This window comes from Centropristis striata, chromosome 7, assembly GCF_030273125.1.
Source record: "Centropristis striata isolate RG_2023a ecotype Rhode Island chromosome 7, C.striata_1.0, whole genome shotgun sequence".
Lineage (NCBI taxonomy): Eukaryota > Metazoa > Chordata > Actinopteri > Perciformes > Serranidae > Centropristis > Centropristis striata.
In genome coordinates this window covers 40,252,425-40,274,924 of record NC_081523.1, presented here as the reverse complement: position 1 = coordinate 40,274,924, position 22,500 = coordinate 40,252,425, and the positions used below count along the sequence as shown (strand labels likewise).

At 35.5% G+C, this 22,500-nt stretch overlaps 1 protein-coding gene across 1 annotated transcript in view; it reads right to left on the bottom strand.

The window, feature by feature from the left end:
- The window catches only part of loxl2b (lysyl oxidase-like 2b), an 85,730-nt gene extending 71,440 nt beyond the window's left edge, over positions 1-14,290 (bottom strand). Inside the window, exons 1-3 of the mRNA XM_059338074.1 lie at positions 14,175-14,290; positions 4,952-5,296; positions 2,874-3,049 (exon numbers count right to left, since the gene is read on the bottom strand). Coding sequence (XP_059194057.1) covers positions 2,874-3,049; positions 4,952-5,285 — 510 coding nt within the window. The 5' untranslated portion in view covers positions 5,286-5,296; positions 14,175-14,290. The remainder of the gene's footprint in view (positions 1-2,873; positions 3,050-4,951; positions 5,297-14,174) is intronic.
- Between the last annotated feature and the right edge of the window lie 8,210 nt (positions 14,291-22,500).

The following is a 22,500-nucleotide window of genomic DNA, read 5'->3' as shown; positions in this document are numbered from 1 at the left end:
CTGCTATTAAATGAGTAACTATGGGTTACTGCCAATCAGTGTACTGAGCTGTTTCCAGCCAAAGACCAGGACAGATTTATTATTTAAAACGGCATTAGGATACTAAGCCTGTGAAAACAATTATATTATGTTTATTTATAATAGTCTAGAGGGAATGGTCCAAAAAGTGAAAGTGAGGAGCATTTATGGGTACAAGTCAGGAACTGGCCTACTTTAATTATTTCAAGGGTGCTGAATCCCAAAAAAAATGGTTCCCAAGCGAAATTTTGAGTTTTTGACCTTCTCATTTGCATATCAAAATGGCGGCCGTTGGTCATTGGACCATTTCCCCTTAGTTTTTTTGTAAGTAGGCAATCAAAGATGAGGAAATTAAGTTTCTGGATCTATAGTCTAGGGTCAGAGCAAGAACATAGTGGAGGCTCAGTGTCTTTTTATGTATATATATATATATATATATGCAAAATACAAACTTTTAAGGTGAAATTAAGCATTATTTGTGTCATTTTTTTAAGGCCGACATAAATATTCAATCAATATCACTTTTAAATGTTCCAGTTGGTAATTTGCATATATATATATATATATATATATATACATATACATAAAAAAGACACTGAGCCTCCACTATATTCTTGCTCTGACTCTAGACTATAGATCCAGAAACTTAATTTCTTCATCTTTGATTGCCTACTTACAAAAAAACTAAGGGGAAATGGTCCAATGGGACAATTTGGGTCTTTTTTTATTCATTTTTTTAGTATTTTTTTAGTATTTTTTTTTCTTTTTTTTTTTCAATTTGTCTTTTATTATCATTTTGTGGCAAATTTCTGTCGTTTTGGGCCATTTGTATCTTTTTTTTTTGTCCTTTTGTGTCTTTCGGTTATTTTGTGTCTTTTTTTAGTTATTTTGCATATTTTTTGGTCAATTTGTGTCTTTTTTTGGCCATTACTCCTCCTTCCACAAAGTTCTCCACCATCACTAGATCTCCCAGGTCTCCTCCAAAGCCGTCTGGCTGGTTTTTGGCCATTTTGCATCTTTTTGTGGTCAATTCTTTTTGTGTCTTTCTAAGTGCATCTTTTTTGGTCATTTAGTGTCTTTTTTTTTGCTTATTTTGCGTTTTTTTGTGGCCAATGACTGTGCAAGATGGGCAATTTGGTGGCCATTTGATATACAAATTAGAAGGTCAAAAACTCAAAATTTCTCTTGGGAACCATTTTTTTTGGACTCAGCACCCTTGAGATATGTAAAGTAGGCCGGTTCCTGACTTGTACCCATAAATGTTCCTCACTTCTTATAGGAGGCCTTTATTCTGAAATCCATCTAGACTATGATTTCTGTGACTCTGTCAAGTCTGAAAGGAAAATCAATGAAGTGTCTAATGAGTTATAAGGGTTGTTATCATTTTTTATCTTTGCAAATATACGATCCAACAGTTGTGGAACCTGAACCAAGGACTTCCAGTCAGGATATTTCAGCCTTTTTTTGTATGTGTCCACTCTTTTTTAATCAGTTGTAAACCCTCTGTCGCAGACAATATAAAACAGTGAGCACGAGCCTCCAATAAATTATGAAGTTGATGAGAAAATGTACTATAACTCTATTATCTGACAGTATTAAATTCCAGTTCACCATAACATTACATCAATGCATTGTCAAAATGTCCTCGCTCCTGGGCTCATTCATTTAATCTGGCTGCCACAGATGATATAAAGTGGTGAGCACAATTCTCCAATAAATTATGAAGTAGATGAGAAAATACGAGGCTATGTGAGAGGAGGAAGCATTAGTCTCTCGCCATCATGTTGATAATAAATTAGAGCTTCAACTCCCAAATAATTTCTAAATCCATCAGTGATATCAGCCTGGAAGAGAAAACTTTCTCTATGAACAGTTCCAGCTCCACTGCTGCCTCTGGCTCCCCAGAAGCCAAATTCAGGCTCCGTTTCCATGGTGACGGTCTGAACAGAAGACGCAAAAGTGGCGTCTCGTCTTCACTTTTTACTCCTCGTTTAGAACAGCTATTCTCAACCCTGGGTTGGGACCCCAGTTGGGGTCGTGAGATGATTTCTGGGGGTCGCCAAATCATTTTGTAAGTCAGCTCTGTCTCCACTGTGTTAAAGTGTTCATGTGTTCATGTGTTCATGTGTTTTAGTCTTTTTGGTCATTTCATGTCTTTTTGTTTGGTCATTTTGTGTGTTTTTTTTGTCATTTTGTATCTTTTTTGTGACTTTTTTGGTCATTTTGTGTCTTTTGATCATTTTGTGGTCAATTTGTGTCTTTTTTGGTCCTTTTGTGTCTTTTTTGGTCATTTTGTGTCTTTTTTTGATCATTTTGTGTCTTTTTTTGGTCATTTCGTTTCTTTTTTGGGTCATTTTGTGTCTGTTTTGATCATTCATCATTGCGCGAAACACTGGTTTAGACGAGTGTCTTCGGGAGGAAATCTGCTGATACGGTGATCTAAAGTGTGTGAATGTGATTGGGTATGCAGCCAGGCGGCATCACTTAAAGCCATAAGAGCATCTTTGGCTCTCTCTTTGACCGTCTGGCTGGTTTTTGGCCATTTTGCATCTTTTTTTTCCAAAAACAATGTATTGAAACAAATCTAGGTGTCTAGCATAACACACAAAAACCTCAGACTTGAACTATTAGCTATTGAATTGCAATGTTCCGTATTCTACGTCTGAAGGTGTTTTTACCAAAACAAAACAGATGATGAAGCCCAGCTGTCAGACTGCGGCTGACATGGCCAACCACCATATGTCCTTTGGACAGATAGTAAAAAAGTGTCATGAACAGCAGCTGGAGTTAACAAAAGGTCGACAAATTCTTCCAGCAGAAAAGAGCTTGATGGAGTGTGTAACATTTCAGTTTACCTCTACGTGGTTGGGCAGCGTGTTGACAAATTTAAACCCTGGGATCCTCTTGTCGCTGCAGACCACGCCCACATCCTCACTGTGTTTGCAGTCTGAAACACCGATCCCATTGGAGGGACACAGCGCCAAGGTCTTCTCTTTACCGGTGCAGTGGAGATTGTCGAACCAGATGGGTCCTGACGAGACAAAAGAGACATTTATCAGCTTCCATGTGGAGGACTTTTTCCCTTTTAGTCATGGAAACAAAGGAGAAAAACATTTCTTGTTTATCCAAAAATTGTGAAGCATTTACCAGCAGAAATAAGTCATGAATTGAAATTATCAGTACACTGCATGCCAGTCAAAATTGAGTTATAACTAAAAATGACCTCCTTGATGTCTGTTTTATCTTGTGATAAAATTTTAGATTTCAATTTTGCTTTATTTCAGAGAAATAATTATATAAAAACCACAAAATCAAACTCAAAACCAAGCAGTAATTGCACTTACCACTGTGTGCTTTGGACATATATATATATATATATAAACATAAAAATAATAGAAATTATAAGTTTATTTGAAAGGGAAATTATTAGATAGTGATGAAGTAAAAAAGTTCTTAAGTTATTTAATTATATTAAGATTAAAATATAACATTTCTTTATAATATTTAGTCTAAAATACACAAATCTTTGAATAGAGTTGTTAAAAACTTTTAAATACATTTATAACAAAATCAATTAAAAAATGTTTATTCACTGAAACTAAATATAAAAGCTGAAAGAAGAAAACAACATTACTATTAGAACCTTTTACAGCAAAACAAGAATGCAGTAACTACATTTTTGGGGTCAAAGATCAAATAAATTGCCATGATTTTTTTTTGCATAAAAATGACATCATCAATACATGTACACTGTAAAACCCAACTTATTGTTTCAACTTAAATATTTGAGTGTCAATGCTGCGAAACAGGGGAAAAGAAGTTACCTCAAATGATTCTTGCTATTTGACTCAATATTTTAGGTTAAAATGACTTTTTGCACAAATCTTATTGTATTGAAAAGGAAAATTTTGGTATAATAACAAACAAGCAACATTGGGTTTTACAGTGTATAAATAAGTATCATATCACTTATCTACCTATAACTCGTTTGGCCGGCAAGTTAAAACACGTTAAAAAACTTTAAAGCAGTTTTTCTCATTTTGACCTTTTAGTCTAGACGGATTTCAGAATAAAGGCCTCCTATAAGAAGTGAGGAGCATTTATGGGTACAAGTCAGGAACCGGCCTACCTTACATATCTCAAGGGTGCTGAGTCCAAAAAAAATGGTTCCCAAGCAAAATTTTGAGTTTTTTGACCTTCTCATTTGTATCAAATGGCCACCAAATTGCCCATCTTGCTCAGTCATTGGACCATTTCCCCTTAGTTTTATTGTAAGTAGGCAATCAAAGATGAGGAAATTAAGTTTCTGGATCTATAGTCTAGGGTCAAAGCAAGGATATAGTGGAGGCTCAGTTTCTTTTTTATGCATATATATATATATAAATATATATATATATATATATATATATATGCAAATTACCAACTGAAACATTTAAAAGTGATATTGATTGAATACTTATGTCGGCCTTAAAAAAATGACACAAATAATGCTTAATTTCACCTTAAAAGTTTGTATTTTGCATATATATATGTATATATATATATATATATATATATATATATATATATATATATATATATACATAAAAAGACACTGAGCCTCCACTATATCCTTGCTCTGACCCTAGACTATAGATCCAGAAACTTAATTTCCTCATCTTTGATTGCCTACTTACAAAAAAACTAAGGGGAAATGGTCCAACCACCAACGGCCGCCATTTTGATATGCAAATTAGAAGGTCAAAAACGCAAAATTTCGCTTGGGAACCATTTTTTTTGGATTCAGCACCCTTGAAATAAGTAAAGTAGGCCAGTCTAGACTATTTTACGTAGTTACTGCATAGGCTTTGTAGGGCAGTATTGGCCTCACATGTTCATGTGATATAATCCTTTTTATTGTGACGGATATGATGAGTCCATATTTATGGCCTACCTTGTCCTTTCCCATATTTGGAGGATGGCGACCATGAGATGGCCTCCAGGTAGCCCAGCTCCCTGCACACCACCTGAGCAGCGTGGATGGTGAAGTCGTCGTCACAGACAGTTCCCCATTCATTGTTGTAGAAAACCTCCACGCGCCCCTCGTTGTGTTTCCTCTTGTCCCCCGCTAGTCTGAGCTGGATCCTGGGCGTGTCTGGCGTCAGCTGGGGGGGCGAGTACTGCTCCTGCTCGGGCTCGGGGTAGCCCGGAGGGTAGCCAAGGTGTTCGTACTGGGCCAGAGCCAGCTCTAACAGCAGCAACACACTCAAACACTGCATGGTCAGCATTTTGGTTGGAACTGATGAAAAGATGAAAAGAGAGAAGCACTCATTGAATTTCAGTTGGTTCTTTAGATCAGTAGTTCTCAACCTTTTTGAGTCGCGACCCCCAATTTAACATGCATGTTGTCCGCGACCCCCACTCACTGAACACAATCTCACACACACAGTTCAGATCACCCAAAAAAGAAACAAAATGACCAAAAAAAGGAAACAAAATGACCAAAAAAGACACAAAATGACCACAAAATGATAAAAAAAGACACAAAATGACCAGAAAAGACACAAAATGACCAAAAAAAAGACACAAATGACTAAAAAAAGACACAAAATGACAAAAAAAGGAAACAAAATGACCAAAAAGACACAAATTTACCACAAAATGATCAAAAAAAGACACAAAATGACCAAAAAGACACAAATTGACCACAAAAAGGTAAAAAAAAAAAAGACACAAAAAAGACACAAAATTACCAAAAAAACACACAAAATGACCAAAAAAAAGACATTAAGTGACCAAAAAGACAAACACATTAACACATGAACACTTTAACACATTGGAGACAGAGCTGACTTACAAAATGATTTGGCGACCCCCAGAAATCATCTCGCGACCCCAATTGGGGTCCCGACCCCAAGGTTGAGAATAGCTGCTTTAGATCACAGATTCACAGATTTCACAGCCCACACTGCAAAAAAGCCAACTTGTATTTTTTGGCCTAAAACAGTGATTTAAGTTGGTAAAACTTGGAAATATAAATGATTGACATTTAGGGCAATAATGTAAGTTAGCACAACAAAGGAAGCCAGTTGTCTGCTCAAAAACAAGTTGGTGAGTTGTTGTTACTTATATCTTTAAGTTGGGGTTCACAACAAGGGACAATAGTTCTGATAACTCTTATTTCTTTGTTGGGAAATGCAGGAAAGCGGTGAAATTCAGTCATTAGCGAAAGCTAGCGGCTAACTGATGCTAGCGGCTAACTGATGCTAGCGGCTAACTGATGCTAGCGGCGCTGCTTGTTACAGCTACAAGAGTAGACATTAGCGTATCAATACTAACTCAAAATTGTGGTCGCAACATTAGCTGACATTTCATAGCGGCGTTACAATCGTGCCAATTCAGCACATTGCAGAAGTTAGCAGAAGTAAGGATTAAAAGTTATTACAATGTAAAAGTATAAGTTCAAAAATCTGAATTCAGAGTTGAGCAAACTCAAAAACAAAACTTAAAATATTTAGTTTAATTGTCCAACTTAAAATTTTATCGAAGTTTGTTGCCTTGAAATTTTGAGTTCACCCAACTTTTCTTTTTTTACAGTGTAGGGACATGGAGTTAGGGAGCGGCCATTTTCAACTGCTGGCCATCGATGATGTTGTTCCACTTGGAACATTAAAGGTGAACTAATCAATATTTTCAACAGATTAAATGACTATGTTCGATATAAAAGGGATCACTTGTAGTAGCAATCCTGCAGAGAATTATCGCCCAGCTCTGTGGTTCCCCCTTAGCAGAGCTGCAAAGTTTTTCATTTAGTTAGCAGTGAGATAGTACAATTACTTCAGATTTGACATGGTAATAATCAGGGTCTTGCTGAACATAATTGTACTGAAAATTTCAACAAATCTCTGAAAAACATGACAAAAAATGAGACATTTTCTATGTGTTGCAATGTATTTTTACGGGATTTTTCCTTTGATTTTTCTGAAACCTTGAATTTTGAAATGTTTATTGTGAGGGTCTTTCTGAACAGAAGTACATTGAAAACTGCTTTTATTCGTTATTTTAAAGAGCAGTTGTCGGCATCAAAAGCTCCACAACAAAGTTCAGCAAAGATGCAGAAATGGCAGTGAAACTCTAAAAGCTAGGCCACTCCTCTTTATCAAAGATTGTAGCCTGAACTTTTGGTCTTTATAGGGCTGTTTCCACTAGCGATACCCGGAATGAGGCGGGTCTCACTCGCCGAAACGTGTAGAAGAGCAGGGTCTTCTTTCTCCCCTGATAACAGCCTGGTTACTGATTGGATAGATCGCTAAGCAGGATGTGATGTAGTACTCTACACGACAACAACACACTCCATTTATAAAAGCTGGTGAAGCAGTGTTCCCAACTTAGAGACTTTGTTGCTAAATTTAGCGACTTTTCAGACCCCCTTAGCGACTATTTTTCAAGAAAGCAACTGGAGACAATTCCAGCGTCTCCTTCTTACTCTTCTTAATGAGCCACCATTAGCAGCAGTTAGCTACAGTTAGCTCTGTAGCAGTACAGTGTGTATGTGCTAACAGGCTAACAGTTAGCTCTGTAGTAGTACAGTGTGTATGTGCTAACAGGCTAACAGTTAGCTCTGTAGCAGTACAGTGTGTATGTGCTAACAGGCTAACAGTTAGCTCTGTAGTAGTACAGTGTGTATGTGCTAACAGGCTAACAGTTAGCTCTGTAGCAGTACAGTGTGTATGTGCTAACTGGCTAACAGTTAGCTCTGTAGCAGTACAGTGTGTATGTGCTAACAGGCTAACAGTTAGCTCTGTAGCAGTACAGTGTGTATGTGCTAACAGGCTAACAGTTAGCTCTGTAGCAGTACAGTGTGTATGTGCTAACAGGCTAACAGTTAGCTCTGTAGCAGTACAGTGTGTATGTGCTAACAGGCTAACAGTTAGCTCTGTAGCAGTACAGTGTGTACAGTGGGAAACAAGGCTAATGAAAGGTCTGTTACTTAGCTAATACCATAGCCAGAGAGATTAAATACAAATATGTGTGTGTGTGTGTTTTGTGTTATCATTTGATTAGCTAAACCAAACTTGTTTATAATGTGGCAGCAGATGAAAGTGTGTGCTGCTTCAGCAAATAACTAACAATTTAAGTCAGATCTGTCTTAGCGATTTAGCCTCTTTCAGCTCATTGTTTCAGTTTAAGAGCCTGTAAATGAATTGTTTTGGTTCCCTCTAACATCATTTCCAGCAGCAGCTGTTTTTAATGAAGGCCTCTTATAAACCTATACTTCCTGCCCAGCTCCAAACAGCAGATGAGGTTAGCAACTAGCTGGTGACCATTTAGAATCTCCAAAATCCTGATATTTCCCACTGGAGTGGGTGGAGATCTTTGCTTGTATTATTCATGACACTTTATTTGGGTCATTTATTCTGCAGTCAGTTTAAGGCACTGTCCAAACGCATATTTTTTTTAAATACCTTTTCAAGAAACTGCATGTTGTGCTTATTTAAATGACAAAGTTATTTCGTCCTTCACAGCCGAGGATTTTTTTCCCACCCTTGTAGCTCTTTAATATAGCAAAAAGAAAAATCATATAAAAGATAGAAAGTAGCTAATAATTCATTGATGTGAAACAGTTGCACAATTATTCAAATGACTGTGTGTAAAGAGATGATCACCCAATACAATTCTTTGAATTAAGTTTAGAAAATGAGCCCAAGAAAAGCTGGACTCAAGCCTGAATCAGACCAAACTGTGATGTAATGACCATAAAAACACTGAGTGTAGTTTTAAGTCTGAAGTTGTTTAAGAGATTTATGGGGAAAAAAATGAAACAAATATTGATGTATGCTGATTTAATAGCAGTTTTAGTGCGCATGGACTTTCTTTGGCCACGAGGGACACCAGAGAGAGTATCTGGCACTACATAAAAAATACTAATGCAATCAAATTAATTTTATTGCTAATCTTTGACATATCCAAGACTCTAATCACCACCAAAACCCTCAGCTCCATACTATTTATTTTATGGGGGAAAAAATCATCTTTTGTGGGGGTTTTTGGAAGAAATTTTGGAAAAATTCAAATAAACTGGCATACAAAGGGTCAAAATTCTGAAAATGATTTAATGTTTGGTAGTTTTGAACAAGTCTGAAGTTGTTTAAGAGATTTATGACAAAAAATCAGAAAAAAATATTGATGTATGCTGATTTAATAGCAGTTTTAGGATGTGTTGCCTCTTTTGGGCACGAGGGTCACCAGAGGGTAGTAAATGCACCAATGAAGAATAAAAGACATGTAAGGGTGAATGACAACACTGCAAAAAAGCCAACTTGTATTTTTTGGCCTAAAACAGTGATTTAAGTTGGTAAAACTTGGAAATATAAATTATTGACATTTAGGGCAATAATGTAAGTTAGCACAACAAAGGAAGCCAGTTGTCTGCTCAAAAACAAGTTGGTGAGTTGTTGTTACTTATATCTTTAAGTTGGGGTTCACAACAAGGGACAATAGTTCTGATAACTCTTATTTCTTTGTTGGGAAATTCGGTCATTAGCGAAAGTTAGCGGCTAACTGATGCTAGCGGCTAACTGACGCTAGCGGCTAACTGATGCTAGCGGCGCTGCTTGTTAGAGCTACAAGAGTAGCCATTAGCGTATCAATGCTAACTCAAAATTGTGGTCGCAACATTAGCTAACATTTCATAGCGGCGTTACAATCGTGCCAATTCAGCACATTGCAGAAGTTAGCAGAAGTAAGGATTAAAAGTTATTATAATGTAAAATTATAAGTTAGTACAACTTACAGTTGAGTTGACAAAAATCTGAATTCAGAGTTGAGCAAACTCAAAAACAAAACTTAAAATATTTAGTTCAATTGTCCAACTTAAAATTAAAAAAGTTTGTTGCCTTGAAATTTTGAGTTCACCCAACTTTTCTTTTTTTTGCAGTGAATGGATTTCACAAATTTTACTAAAAAGAAAAGATCCTGGAAAAATTCATGCCTCAAGCTGCAACACAGCCAAAATGACCAACAAAGGGAAAAATAAAAGGAGCGAAAAATGTACAAAAATTCCCGAGGAGGGCACAAGGGTTAAGTAAATGTACAAGTACCACACTGTGAAATGACTCCACTACAAGAAAAAGTCCCAGAGAAAAAACACTGTGTTTAAAGGAAGCAGCTGCCTTGCCAAAGAATAAATCACACTACGAAGTCAGACTGATATAACCAAGAGATCACGGTCGGACAGCTTCGACTCCAAAATATGCAGTCAGCTGAAATCATCCATATGTTCATCAACCCATTACATGTTTAACCATTCAGCTCTGAATGGTGAGCTTTAGTGTGTAACAACATGTGTCAGGAGACAGATGATCCTCCAGCTGCAGCGTTCCTCCTCTCCTGGTTGTAACGTGGCAGCGGTTACACAAGCTAGAAGCAGCTCACACATTACAGAATGAGCAGGAGGAATGAAGCCTCAGCCTCTGGCTCGGCTCACACTGTGTCAGTCCAAACAGCAATGTTGTCATTAGAAAAACATGCTCAGATACACATAAAAACTATACTCCGTTTATGCAGTGGCCATAGGACTGGACTTTGTTTCCAGACCAGCTCGCTAAAAACAAATTCATAATTTCTCACATTAAAGGGTTGTCACTAAGAAAGGATGAGGATTGCACTGCAGAAAAAGGGTGTTTAGTCTAAAAACCAGATAAAAACACTAAATCTAGAGGAAATGATCTTGCTGCATGGACAGATAATTTACCTTGATAAGATTATTAAATCTAGTTGTTTGTTAAATATCCTTAATACATACTCCTTCTTAGACACTTTATTTTTTATTGTATTTTTATATTTTATTGCTTGAAGTATGCCTATCTATCTATCTATCTATCCATCCATCCATCCATCCATCCATCCATCCACCCACCCACCCACCTATCTATCTATCTATCTATCTATCTATCTATCTATCTATCTATCTATCTATCTATCTATCTATCTATCTATCTATCTATCTATCTATCTATCTATCCATCCATCCATCCATCCATCCATCCATCCATCCCTCTCTCTCTCTCTCTCTCTCTGTCTCTGTCTATCTATCTATCTATCTATCTATCTGTCTATCTATCCATCCATCCATCCATCCAACTATCCATCTATCCATCTATCCATCTATCTATCTATCTATCTATCTATCTATCTATCTATCTATCTATCCATCCATCCATCCATCCATCCATCCATCCAACTATCTATCATCCGTCTATCTATCCATCCGTCTATCTATCTATCTATCTATCTATCTATCTATCTATCTATCTATCTATCTATCTATCTATCTATCTATCTATCTATCCATCCATCCATCCATCCATCCATCCATCCAACTATCTATCTATCTATCTATCCATCATCTGTCCATCTATCTATCTATCTATCTATACTACTAATAGTTTTTTTTCCAGTATAGTTGTCATTTGATCATTATCTCTTTTACATGTTCATACACTCAAATACAATTATTTTACCTTTAGACACACGTTTTTATTTCTGACATTTTTGTGTGTGTGTGTGTGTGTGTGTGTGTGTGTGTGTGCTATAAAATGGCACTTTTATTGCTTTCTTTTTTATTGTTATTTGTTGTTGCTTTCTCTCATTGTTGTTTATTTATTTTTGGAAATTTCTTGGGGAGGTGCTTTTTATAAGCCCATATCGGGTTTTTTAACCTCTCCCGCACTTTCTGTTCTTGTTTCATTTCTGTTTTTTGTAATTGTCTTTTCTTATGGTGCAAATAAATAAATACATTTTTTTATCTGGTCTTTAGACTAAACACCTTTTTTGCAGTGTGGATGAAGCTGCAGCCACTTAATAACAGCTAATTAAACAGAAGAACATATCCAGGATGTTCTGGGTCCCAAACGCCCCTCAACCAGAAACCTTGAAATCTGAAACCTGTGCACTGCAAAAAAAGCCAACTTGTATTTTTTGGCCTAAAACAGTGATTTAAGTTGGTAAAACGTATAAATAATAAAATATAAATGATTGACATTTAGGGCAATAATGTAAGTTAGCACAACAAAGGAAGCCAGTTGTCTGCTCAAAAACAAGTTGGTGAGTTGTTGTTACTTATATCTTTAAGTTGGGGTTCACAACAAGGGACAATAGTTCTGATAACTCTTATTTCTTTGTTGGGAAATGCGGGAAAGCGGTGAAATTCGGTCATTAGCGAAAGCTAGCGGCTAACTGATGCTAGCGGCTAACTGATGCTAGCGGATAACCGATGCTAGCGGCTAACTGATGCTAGCGGCTAACTGATGCTAGCGGTGCTGCTTGTTACAGCTACAAGAGTAGCTATTAGCGTATCAATGCTAACTCTAAATTGTGGTCGCAACATTAGCTGACATTTCATAGCAGCGTTACAATCGTGCCAATTCAGCACATTGCAGAAGTTAGCAGAAGTAAGGATTAAAAGATATTACAATGTAAAATTATAAGTTTGTACAACTTACAGTTGAGTTGACAAAAATCTGAATTCAGAGTTGAGCAAACTCAAAAACAAAACTCAAAATATTTAGTTTAATTGTCCAACTTAAAATTTTATCGAAGTTTGTTGCCTTGAAATTTTGAGTTGACCCAACTTTTCTTTTTTTGCAGTGTGCTCTTTTGGTGAAGGAGCACAGAGTGAGGTGAGAAGAGCTTCTCCTCATACATAAACATAATCCTGCTGCAGGGGACGACGCTTCGGTTGAAAAGGTCAAAATGTCAGTTTATAAGAATGTCAGCTTCTCCTCTCATGCTCTTTTCTGAAGTTCTTAAGACAGCTTCACTGCGAGTCGACACAAAGAGAAGGGCTGAATTTGAAATGCACCAATATATGTCCTCTGTCAGAACTTTTTCTGAATGATTACGCCAATATGTAGATTATTTTCATAACCAAGTAAGCAATCGATTGCCTTTTAGAATGATCAATTCATCGTTTAGTCAATTAGATGCCAGGATATACAAAAAAAACCCGACATAGAATCTTCAGATTTTTTTCTCCCCAAATGTATTCAATTTATGATACAAAACAGGAGCAGCACATCTTGACCTTCAATATAATAGAAAACACAGCATATGTTTTGTATTTTTGCAGAATCAGATGATTGACAATTAATCTTCATCTGCATTAATCTCCAATAACAATCAACTAATTGCTTTATTGACGAATAACTACTGTATATAATGGTCAAATGTGTAGAGCATACAACTGAAATCTGTAATCACGAAGACTGTTTTTAATAATCCTCTTATCACTTATAACTGATTTTAATAAGAGTGCAAAACTTTAAAGCATGATGAAGCCACTAAGATCAAACACAAACTGTAAATAATCGCTGGGAAATCTACAGTTATTTACTGTATTATTCACAGATTACAGTAGTCAAAGCTTTACTGTAGAAAAAACACAGTAGACAGCATGAAAAGTAAAGTAGAATACTGTGTTTTTCCATTTTTATCATAATTTTCATCAGAATCAGTCCGATACAAATGCTGTTTAAATAGTTAACTTACAGTTTTTCATACAAAACAGTATGGAAAACAATTGTAAAACAGTAGGCTAAATATATTACTATTATTTTCTTTAGTGTATAGAGTAATTACTTGCAATAATAATAATAATAATAATAAAAATACATTACATTTTTATAGCGCTTTTAAAGGTACTCAAAGTCGCTTAAATTACTAGTTATTTCTATAAAAAATAATGACTAAATTATTATCAAATAAACAGCATTGTTTACTGTGCTGTATTGCCATATACAGCACCATTAAAAAATCACAATGTTTGACTGTTTTTTATTCTTACAGTAAAAAAATCAGTTCTTAAACTAAAACCAAAAAAAACTGTGTTTAATTGTTTTTATTTTACTGTATAAAAACCAGGACTGTGAATAAAAACACAGTAGTTCTACTGTTAATAATAACTACAGTAATTTACTAGTTAATTGCTGCCAATAAGTTAGTGTAAAAACCACAGTAAAGTATTAACAGTGCAGTGTAAAGCCTATCTACAGTATTATCTCAGGACTTGAGGAACATACCTGACCATCAGCAGACAAACAGTAACCAAAGGCTTTAGTTGATTAAACCACTGCTGAGTTGACTTTAGCTTTTAGTTTTCAGGATCTAGATGAACTTACTGTCCTCGTGCCTCCGGAGGCTGGCTGCTCCTGCAGAAACAATGAGTAGGCTACAGACTAAGTCCAGGAGTCAGAGGATCTTTCTTTCTCCTTCTCTCTAAACTTTCACTCCTTCTGCAGATCTCTCTTTGAAGCGGAGCAGCGAGGCCCCGCCCCCTCCCGCCCACCTTTATGATGACATCACCGGAGATGGCCCGGGACATGGAAACAGCGGATCTGACAAAAACATTAAAAATAAATAAATAATTTAAATTGCGGATTCGGCCGTGAAGCGACAATGCTGCCTTCAAAGACAGTCGGGTAAAAATGTTTTAGAATGTTTTTATAGTTAACGTCACTGTGTAATAACCTATGATTTGGCTACTATACGGTGGTGGATGTATCCAGTAAGTCAGATCATTTACTTTAGTAAATGTTTAGTACTTTAGTACTTTAGTTCATTTACTTTAGTAAAACTACTAATACCACAATGTGAAATGACTCCACTACAAGTAAAAGTCCTGTATTCACAAATTACTAAGTAAAAGAGCAAAAGTATCAGCATCAAAATGTACTTGGCCCCACTCAGATTGTTATATATTTTCAAATTATATTATTGGGTTATTATTATTGATGCTTTGATGCTATGTAGCAGTGTTTTAATTTTCTTAAGTTAGAGCTCATTTTAACTACTTAATATACTGTAATGAGGTTTAATTTTAAAAAATATGTCTAATCACTTTAAATTTATTATGTTTATATATTAAACATTGACTTGACCAGTCACTAAAGCTGTCAGCTAAATATAGTGGAGTAAAAAGTCCAATATTTGCCAACAAATGTAGTGAAGTTAAAGTATAAAGTTACATAAAATAAAAAACACTCAAGTAAAGTACAAGTACCTCAAAATTGTACCTAAGTAGGCCTACAGTAGTTGAGTAAATGTACATAGTTACATTCCACCACTGGTACAGTATTATCATCAGCACCTCTCTGCTGCATGCATGTGTATGTAAAGACATAGACAGGGTACAAATAATATGTATGAAACAAATGTTTTTATAAAACAGTTAATATATGCTTAAATCAGTTTCATCGTGTTGTATTATATCATTTCACTGTTTTTTAGGTGCACTATAAAAAATGTCTGTAGATTTTACGGTGAAAAACTGCTAAACCATGACATTAAAAGACCTTAAAATGATAAATGGGTTAATTCAGTTCCAGTAACAATGAAACACTGTAAATGTATATATCAGCCAAAACAGTATTTTTACCGTTTTTTTTGTTTTTAAAATACATTTCTCCACTGTAAAATACACTGGCACCGTTTTTGTAACAAAAATATACTGTAATATACAGTATACTTTTTCTAACTGTTAAATGTACTAAACACCAAATCTCTAACCACAATATACTGTAATATTTAATGGTAAAATCTTGAATTTATGCTGCATTTATTAAGTATTTTCTTGTCAATTATATGGCAAAACAGTGTTTCTTTTGATGGAAAAACCTTTTATTTATACAGTAAAAAAATGGAATAAAATGGCAATCTTAAAGGTGAAATCAACAGTGCCAATATCTTTTTACCGTAATATTACAAAAAGATTCTACCGTATTTATTATGGTAAAGTTCTGGCAACCACAGCTGCTGGTTTTTTACCGTAAAAACAACAGGTTTTTTTTTACAGTGTGGGAAGCTCTGCATTATAGTATAAAAGGAAAAATTATGATATATGTTTGGCCTATACTGGATCATATGACTGCTGGTATGTGAAAAGGGTCACTGGTAGTGATAACCCCACTGAATCACCTGCAGAGCGTTTTAGCATCTTTCAGCTCATTGTTTAGCACAGTTTTCCTATTTCAGTTAACTGTCACTCTCACAGCATCATGTTTCCACTGCAGCAGTTTTCACTGAAAAGCTGTGATAAACCTCCCAGTACCTGCCCAGGACCAGGACCAGGACCAGGACCAGGACCAGGACCAGGCAGACAGACAAGTTATTACCTGATGAAATAAACAAGCTTAAGAGCCAGTGACCAACATGAGCCAAGACTACTGGACTGTCTTTAGACAAAAATACAAATCCAAACATCTGTTTAAAAGTCTACCTGGCTAGTTTCTGCTGCTACGACATGTTTATTAATCTAGTTTGACAAGGTTAGCAGGATTTAGTCCTCAAATGAAACAGAATATTGGCTACAATATAGATTTCACTGATGGTCGGTAAGCTGCATGCAAAGAAAACAAAGTATGAATATGGATATTATTCTCTTTAACCGTTTGATGCACAACATATTGACCCCCTAATATGTTGTGCCTAATATGTCCATGCACAACATGGTCAAACATGACCCAGATTCATTCCCCATGTTATTTAATGCTTGCTGTGTGTTTCTGTGCTCTTTCTTTTGATATCAACTTATTTTATGATTGAATATCCCAAGTATTCTTTAAATATCTTGTTTTTGATAACAACAGATCATTATTTCCATTTTGACTCTTATACTTCATGAAGAAAAAATGTTTTTGTATTATTACATAGCTAACTTCTTGGCTAAGTATTTAGCTTAGCAAGCTACTTAGCCAAGAAGTTAGCTATGTATTTAGCTAAGCAAGCTACTTAGCTAAATACTTAGCCAAGAAGTTAGCTAAGTATTTAGCTTAGCAAGCTACTTAGCTAACTTAGCCAAGAAGTTAGCTATGTATTTAGCTAAGCAAGCTACTTAGCTAAATACTTAGCCAAGAAGTTAGCTAAGTTTTTAGCTTAGCAAGCTTCTTAGCTAAAAAAAATGGATATTGGTCGTTTTTTTGACCCATGTTGTGGATTAGAAGGGTAGTGACACAAAAAGGGATTTTATTCAAAAATAATAATAAAGGAAACATAAAAATTAGGATGTATGATGATCAAAAACAAACTAATTGAGGGAAACCTGGAACACTGAATGATGATAATAATTTATTGCAAAGATATAGAACATAAAAACTTTAGACCATGTTGTGCATGAAAGGGTTAAAAGTCAACATTGCTTACTGTTAAGGTTTACCATTAAACATGCTGACTGTGCTTTGATGTACTTTTGACTGGATGAGATGATTTATCATCATAATAATAATATGTATGTGTGTAGCATTTTAGAAATAAGAGGCACAGTGTGCTGTTGGCTTACTTCAAAATAAAGAGGATGTCCATCAGGCATGTAGCCTACTTATTGATATTTTCATTCCATATGGAAATGTAATATTACTGCTAATAATTATGGTGCAATACATAATAATAACAGTTTGTTTCCATACTCCATACTGCCATAATTCCCTGTTTCTGTGGATTTACCAAACTTCATTCAGTCATAGATTTGACCTCAACTTTATTTCCGAAAATACATGACAACAACTTTGACCTGTCTCGTGTATGAAGATGTTTCCTGACAATCTCTTCTTCTTTTGGTTCTCTTTGCCATCAAATTTGTAAATTGTGATTAATTTATCGCACACAGAGTGAAGCATAAGCATCTTTTAAGTGTTTAAACTTCACTGGACTGGACTCCACTCTGCTGCCACCTTGTGTTAAACAGCACAGGACAACAGTTGCAAACTAATGCTCCCTATACATCAGAAGAGGTTGAAAAGATTTGGAAAAGACTCCTTAAAAACTATCAGCTAACACTTAGTTACATCTAAAGACAAGTGTTTAGAGTTTTTAGTCTCACACTGAGATTTTAGACAGACTGTGAATCCTGCAGGGTCACTATTTAAAGACTAAAACTAGATTCTTTTAGCATTTTTTTCCTACAATGCAATTTTTTCCCATCATGCTCTTAGTAAAAACTTACAAATGGAGGAGACGCAGCTTTTGGCTCCAGCTACTCTACTCTACCGTTTCTGTTTTTCTGACATGAAAAGTTGACTATTTTACAGCAAAAATAGATATAAGGAAGAATAAAGGAAAGGAAATTTTAGAAATGAATTCATGATATACATTTATGTCCTATTGAATTATATATTTTTTAATTGAATAATTATATTTATCAGCTCTATCAACTTTCATTTAGTTAATCATACATTAATCATCAATTATTTATTACTTATTAATGTAGGCTATATATTTACTTATACATTTTTAACCCTCTGGAGTCTCCAAAAGCACCAAATCCAGACTTCTTCATCACATCCAGACTAGAAAACAAAGCAGCGTGGAGCCCTACTGTACATTTACCTCTAAAGTTCTGGCTGTAAACTCCATGAGGCCAGTTTCAGTTTGATGATGATATACCAAGTAAAACTGGAGACAAGCTCAAATAGATTTAGTATCAAATGATAGAACTGGATGGAACCCTCTTATATGTTAGATTTGACACTTTTGTTCACATTTGACACATTTAAAAATTTTTATTGACAATGATAGTGTTTTGAAAGTAAAAAAAAAGATTCAAAATCACATTTTATGTTGAACTAAAGGGCTAAAAAAGACACAAAATGACCAAAAAAGACACAAATGACTAAAAAAAGACACAAATGACTAAAAAAAAGACACAAAATGACTAAAAAAAGACACAAAATAACTAAAAAAAGACACAACAACAGACACAAAATGACCGGAAAAGACTCAAAAAAGACACGAAAAGACATGAAAAGGATTCAAAAATGGACGAAATAGTCCCAGACTCCATAGAGTTAATTGGGTCTCCTTAGTGTTCTCTTTACTAGTAAACAGCGCCCCCAAAAACCTAAATATATGACATCACTATATTTTTATTTAGGACTGAGCTTACTAACATTATTGTGATGTTACTTTTTAATATCAAAACACGTTTGATATGATCCAAACCAAGACTAGGAAAAGACTGATATGAAACAGAGCAGATTACTACCTTCAACTCGTGACTCCAGTAAAACTCCTAGATTTACTAAAGACTTTCAGTTTCTAGTCATGGGACTGGAGAAATCTTTTGGTGTGAGCCCAGCATAAGTGGCACAAAAGAATAATGAACTCAGCTAGCACCACTTTGTGTATTACATGATGTCTTCAGGTCTTGGATGTGTTAAGTCTTCTCTTCCAACATTTTCCCCCTCAACATAAAGCATGAGGACAGATTACTGAGTGTTTGACTCTCTGGTGCAGCTTTGGCAGTGCATTGTTATTTTTTGTGAATAGGAGTAAATCAGTGTGTGTTGTGAGGGCAGCTGTGGTTGTATGAAACTAGACAACACAGATCAAGAATGCACAACAAGTACAAAATGTCCCTGCAATCCTTTGGCCTCCATAAAACTCTTTTGAGGCGTCATATTACTCATATGAAGGTTCAGACAAGGAAAGACACTGAAGACTCAGGGCTCTGCTGCTCGATTATTAAATAATAACTCCTACAAACTAAAAGCGCTCCAAATGAGAGGAACAAAACCTGATAGGAAAAATAAAAGATTCTACTAAAACACTATGAATAACTGGATCAGGACTAAAGGGGAAAACCAATAAAGAACACAAAATCACTCCAAAAGGAGGAAAAACAAAACGGCTGACTCAAAAAACTAAGAAACTAAGAACTGAGCTAAACTAATAAATTACAAAGAAAAATCACTCTTGAAAGGAATCCAAAAGGCGAAAACAAGACAAACAATGAACACAATCTGTAATTAGGGGAGACAATCAGGCCCCGTTTACACAAAGGGAAAACGCAGATATTTCCATGCAGTTTGGCCTCTGATTTACACGAAAACCCTGTTTTTATCACAGCAAACAATTATTTCTAAAAACTCAAAGTGGAGAATTTGGAAAACTCGTGTCAACTGGGAGAAACCGGGTTTAAGCTTCTCACGCTCATTCTATCTAGTTGTTTTGAAAGGAACAGGAAGTCGCTCGTGTTATTTGTTGTTGTTGATTCTGAGGATTCTGATTGGCTCGCATGGCTTTATCCTTCTCCCTACACTGCCGCCCATATAAGAGGTTTGGCATAGTTATAATGGCACTCGATGGCGTATTTATGCAGGTTGATGAAAATGACAACTTTTTTGAAAACGATGTTGTGTGCACAATGTTATTTTTGAAAAGGGGGGGTGGGGAGGTATTAGTTTCTCTAAATACCCTGCTATGTAAAAACGTGGCCCAAGACAAGGGAAAACCCAGGCTATTGGAACACATGGAGGGAAGGGAGCACCAGGTGAACACAATCAGTAATTAGGGGAGACAATCAGAGTGTAGGAGAGTTACTATTTCAAAATAAAACAGGAAATAACAAGATCAGAACACAAAATAAAACACCACCTCACCCCGGTGTGACTCCAGCACTTGTCACAAGTTTCTTACCATTTGTAGCCTTCATTGAGGTATTTGTGGCACCAAGCTGTCATGTTTTTTCTCACTCTCAGCCTTAAAGGCGTCAGTGGAGACTGTTACTGCTACCAGTTCTATCATCTCTGAGACAAAGGTGACACATCAAGCAGTGGCTGATCATGATCATTGTTGCATGAACTCACTTCATCTTCCTCTCTTTCATTTCTGCACAGCTGAGTTGTTACACAAGCCAGAGTGCTGCTTTGGCTGGAAAGGGGAACATTGGAGACGGATCTGTATTGCATCTTTGCCATTTAATTTCACATTACACTGCCATTATAATCAAGAATTTAAGCCGTGTCTACCTGGAGCAGAAAGAGGACTTGTAACATAGTACATCTCATTTGTTCAATCTGTACAAAAACTCCAGTGTAAAACCTAAACCTTGCAAGGCACCAAACTCCCTGGGTGCTGTAATGTGCTGCCCACTGCTTGTAGCATGCTGTGCGTTCACTGGTATGTAAAGAAATGGGTTAAATGCAGGGGTTGAATTTCCCTGTTGTGGGACTAATAAAGGAATATCTTAACCCTATAATGCCTGACCCAAGAAATAATGTACAGAAAATTAATGTTATTTGAATCTGAATTCTTTACTTGGCCCTTTAACAAAATGTTAAAAAAAAATATCTTCATCTTGGAAGCCTTTAGTCATCTAAAATACCTTACATGTCCCTCCTGTTATGTTTCGGGTCAAATTGACCCATTTCAATGTTTAAAAATCTAAAAAAAAAACAACTTAAAACTTATTTTTCTGGATGAAACTTCTTCTGCTTGGCTTAATAAGTTTAATCAACATATAAAAGGAAAATGGTTCGTTTCACATATTTGCATGTTTATATTACATAGACACTGAGGTCCCTTGTGTTAATTTATCAACATCACTCCATGAAAGAAAAAAAATGTAAATGTAAAATACATTTTCAATAATATGTATGTTCTTTCCAATGTTCATAAAAAGTTTTAACATTCCTTTTTATTAATGAAAAACAAGTGAATTATCCTCATTGAACCATGCTCTGTGAGAGGTAAAGAACACTATTTCACTAAATATTGATTGAAATGGTTAGTAATGGAGTTAATAATGAAATATAAACAATGTTTGTTGGTATTTTTTGGTTTGTTTCACTTTTGGATAATTAAACATTATGCTGTTCCTGAGAAACAAACATAACAGAAGGGTTATAGTCGATTTATCAATTTTGAATCTAAATTTTTGTTTTAAACATCACATTTCAATCTGTATGAATCTATATTGAATGATTTTGAATCTGTATTTGTGTAATTGATTAATCAAAAAGTGTATTATGCACTATGATGCATATTGCATCAAGACAAAAGTACAATGATAATCAAGGGATTTAACTTATCTGCCTGTTGTATCAAATTTAAAACATACATTTTCTACGCATTTGTAATATAAACTAAAAGGGAAAAAATAATTGCTCATTTTGAAATATTAGTCAATATTTGAATGAAAATCTCACCATAAAGTTGTCAAAATTGCAAATTGTTTCTCCTTGACAGCTCAAGCTGGGGTGAATCAGGTGAAGCCATCTTGGACTGCACCATGAGAAACCTTTAATTGCTTGTAGTGCAAAACATTTGCAACAGGGGGCAGCAGACAAGTATAATATTGAACATAACAGGGTTTTGAGCAAGAGTTTTTACCACATTATGATGTCACAGGTCTCCAAAATGTATGTGTCAAATATGATACATACAGCATTATAGATTTTAGTCTTTCCACAGACTATAATTTCCCGTAGGAGTGAATGAGAGCGTGAGTGGTCTGTCTCTATGAGTCTGGAGACCTGTCCAGTACCCTCAGGATAAACTGTAATAACAAACCTTTACTCTAGCCAGTGCCTTTATCAGGTCAGAATTTTAATGAATCTAATACTTTGATTTATGATTAAATACCCAGAAAACTAATCAGCCTCAGCTGTACTATAAGTGCTAATAAGCAAATGGTAGCATGTAATGGGAGCGTGTCTATGTTCCCCTGGTCCT